The sequence below is a fragment of the Vicia villosa genome, unplaced genomic scaffold, assembly GCF_029867415.1.
Source record: "Vicia villosa cultivar HV-30 ecotype Madison, WI unplaced genomic scaffold, Vvil1.0 ctg.002131F_1_1, whole genome shotgun sequence".
Taxonomy (NCBI): domain Eukaryota; kingdom Viridiplantae; phylum Streptophyta; class Magnoliopsida; order Fabales; family Fabaceae; genus Vicia; species Vicia villosa.
In genome coordinates, this window is record NW_026705848.1 from 17,264 (window position 1) to 21,103 (window position 3,840).

The 3,840-nt window shown below is 28.3% G+C and overlaps 1 protein-coding gene across 1 annotated transcript; it reads left to right on the forward strand.

Moving 5' to 3' along the window:
- The first annotated feature begins 2,758 nt into the window (after positions 1 to 2,758).
- LOC131637999 (chitinase 1-like) lies at positions 2,759 to 3,592 on the forward strand. The gene has a single exon (XM_058908558.1). The coding sequence runs from the start codon at positions 2,759 to 2,761 to the stop codon at positions 3,590 to 3,592; it is 834 nt and encodes a 277-aa protein (XP_058764541.1).
- The last annotated feature ends 248 nt before the right edge of the window (positions 3,593 to 3,840 follow it).

Sequence of the window (3,840 nt, forward strand, 5' to 3'; positions counted from 1 at the left end):
TCAAAGAATTGGGAGTATAACAGAGCAATCAATAAAACTCAAACTCTATTCAAGTAAAACAATTCCTTTTAATTATGCATATTGCTTATAATTCTTTTTATTTATATTATTCATATCATTACAAAAATACTACACTAGAAAAAAAATCACCCGTGCGGAAGCACGGGTCTCTGACTAGTATATATATATATATATATATATATATATATATATATATATATATATATATATATATATATATATATATATATATATATATATATATATATATATATATATATATATATACTAAAAATCATTTTTCTATTTTTTTATGTACTAATCATTAATTTTTTTGGTCTATCCACTGTTTTTTCGAATCTAAAATACATTATAGAACGGTATAGCCCACAGAAATTATATATAAAATAATTTCTTACAAAAAGAGTTTTAAAATCATAGTTAGAAAAATTTCCTTTCCGGTAGACTTTTCCCATCGGGTATTATATGGCCCGATGTAACAGCTTTTATAAAAAATTTAGTTTTATTTACAGTAATCCACCGTGTATTATACTTTTCCCATCGGGTATTATATGGGGCGATGGAAAATCCGTTTTGGTAGACTTTTCCCATCGGATATTATATGGCCCGATGTAAATAGGGGTGGGAATAGGCCAGGCCGGCCTACAGGGGCCTACGGCCCAGCCTACATAGGCCTAGGTCAGGCCAGGCCTATTTAATAAAGAGTCCAGGCTTAGGCTTTTTTAAAAGCCTATTTTATTAAATAGGCCAGGCTTAGGCTATTAAAAAGGCCTATGAAGCCTTATAGGTCGGCCTATATTTTCATATATATTAGAGATATGTTAAATAAGTTGGTTCATGTATGTATATATATTAGAAAAAAAAAGCTAAATAGGCTACCCTATATATATATATATATATATATATATATATATATATATATATATATATATATATATATATATATATAATGCTTAGTAGGTACACTTATATATGTATATATAGGCCGACCTACAAGACTTCTTAAGCTATATAGATTAATTAAAAACTCTAATGGGATACAGGCTTTTTAAATAGGCTTTCAGGCCAGGCCGGACTTTTAAAAAGGTCAGGCCAGGCCACAAAACTGAGCCTATGATAGGCCTTAGGCCAGGCTTAGGCCTTTTAAATTTATCGTAGGCCAGGCTCAGGCCTTCTAAAGCCTAGCCTAGCCTATTTCCACCCCTAGATGTAAAAGCCTTTTTAAAAAATTTGGTTTTATTTACAGTAATGCCACCGTGTAATGGATTTTTAATTTTTGGGTTATATTTCCCATCAGCTCAATTAAATGTCTGATATAAAATCCTTTGACATATATTTTTAACATTAGTTATATTTATACTTGATGTAAAATCTTGTAACCAAATGTAATATTTTTAGTAGTGAGTATAACACTATTCAATATAAAATGGTTAATTAATACTTTAAAGTTTGAATTATAATTTTCAAATTAATAAAAAAATGTCTCACATTCTTTTTAAAATATAATTAAATTATCATTATAGTTATATAAAAAAATGAAACTTTGATATTAAACCAAACAATAATTTCACAACAAATTTACATATAAATATCCTATAATATATTAGTAAATTAAAAATGACTAATATAAAAAGACAATTCAATTGAACTAAATCAATTATATACATTAAAAATTAATGAGATAATGATAGTTTTTTTTTTTTTTGAGAGGAGATAATGATAGTTAAACACAAACAAATAATATTCTTGGATTTATTTAAATACATATTTCATCATCCAACTCATAAAAACTTATTCAACAATCATGCTTATTTCAATATCAAACTAACAAGACTTTGTTAAATAAAGAGTTTTATCTTAAATATAATGTGAATCGTGATAATTGGTTTCATATTGTCTGAGCCGTTCGAATGTGAAATATATTTAATTCATATAATGATGAAAACACATTTTTGATAAGTGAAAAATGAAGCATTAAAAATCTACATAAATGTTATACACTTATTCAACTTTTTTTTTTGTTTTAATTTTGTTGTCTTATCTTATATTTTCGAAATTCAAACTTTTTTTTTCACTAAAAATTGTAATTTTTTTCTGTAAAAAAATCTCATCATCTTATTATAAATTTTGGTATACTAGATAAAAGTCAAAATCTATTTAATCTAATATTAATTAAATAATTCATTTCAATTTCGCGCATCGCGCGAGTCTTAATTTAGTTTATATATTATTATGATTTTTTTTTAAAAAGAAAATATAATATATTAATAAACGAAAAAAAGGCACTGACAGCCAAAAGTCACATAGAGGACACAGGTAGTATAAATATGTTTTTCATATTTATAAATCAATAATAATTTTAAAATTATTAAAATGTTTAATTCCCCTAACAACCATAATGTGAACATAATTAATATGGACATAGTAAAAACATCAAATGAAAGAACACTTATTATATTTAATTAACATATGTTGAGTTATTCCTACATAAGTAATTGCACACGTATAATCCAATATTTTAATTTAGTTGAAACTTATCCAATAATACTTATAATCCTTAGCATTAAAAAAATTGTTGTAGAATTTACCTTATAATTTAATTTTCTCCCTAACAACCATTGTGTGAACACCTTGGATTAGTTTGGTACTTGGGCTTATAAAAGGACATCAACAAGTGATCATTTCAAGCATCAATAGTAGCCAATTATAATTCCTCTTTCAAATTCCAATTGTGACAATGTCTTCCGATAGTAGCAATGGAAAAGAAGAGCTAACCATTTTGCGTCAATACATACATCATATACCAAGAGATGAACCCTATTTCGACCGCAGGTTCAGACAAATCGACTTCATTCTGAGTTTTGCCATCGAGCACTACGATAAACATGGAAAAGGCGACGGATATTTCACCCCTACTTGGAAAGTAGATCGTGAAAGTATTGAATTGGTGAAAAAGTTGAAAGAAAATCATCCAGAAGTGAGGGTGGTTATCAGCATTGGAGGTGTTGGCCCTGAATTTCCATTCAATCCAGCTAAAAAAGATAGATGGATATTCAACGCTGTAGAATCCATCAAAAAAATCATCCTTCTCTATAACGACGACCGTAGCTACAGAAACATAATCGACGGTATTGATATTCATTATGATGTCATCAATTCCAGTGAAGATGAATTCTCCTTTTGTATTGGGGAAGTTATCAAACAACTCAAAAATGATAGAAATTTATCTATCCATGTTGTGTCCATTGCTCCAACGAAACTCGTGGAACCCTACTATCTGAAATTGTATTTGGACAACAAACACAATATTGATTTGGTTGATTACCAGTTCTACAATCAGAAATTCTCTACAAAGGAAGAAGTTGTAGATCTCTATAAAAAACTGGTAATTGATTACAATCCTGCTAAAGTCCTAGCAGGAATTGGCATTCCTGTTGACCCTATACTTGACAAGGGCATCAAATACCTTGTCAAACACAAATTACTTCCGGGTATTTTTCTTTGGAACTTTTTGGACTCTATCGATGGTCCCGACACATTCTCTATAGAGAAATATCTACAAGATCTCTGATTAACCTATGTTGAATGTTCGAAATAAGACATGTGAATTGTGTGCTTGTTTTAATATTGTATGTGTGTGAGTGTGCTTGTTTTGATATTGTATGAGTGTAAGTGTGCTTGTGTATTGCATTGTTTTCTTATTTGTTTTTTTACCATTTTGTTGCAAGTGCAGAACTACTTTTGTTGTATAATTATATGTAATGCTTTGAATAATAAGAATCAAATTTATGTATGTTTTCTTCTCTTTATCTTGTAACG

Bases quoted from the DNA above. Each gene is read 5' to 3' on its own strand.
- LOC131637999 (XM_058908558.1), top strand. From the start codon at position 2,759: ATGTCTTCCGATAGTAGCAATGGAAAAGAAGAGCTAACCATTTTGCGT.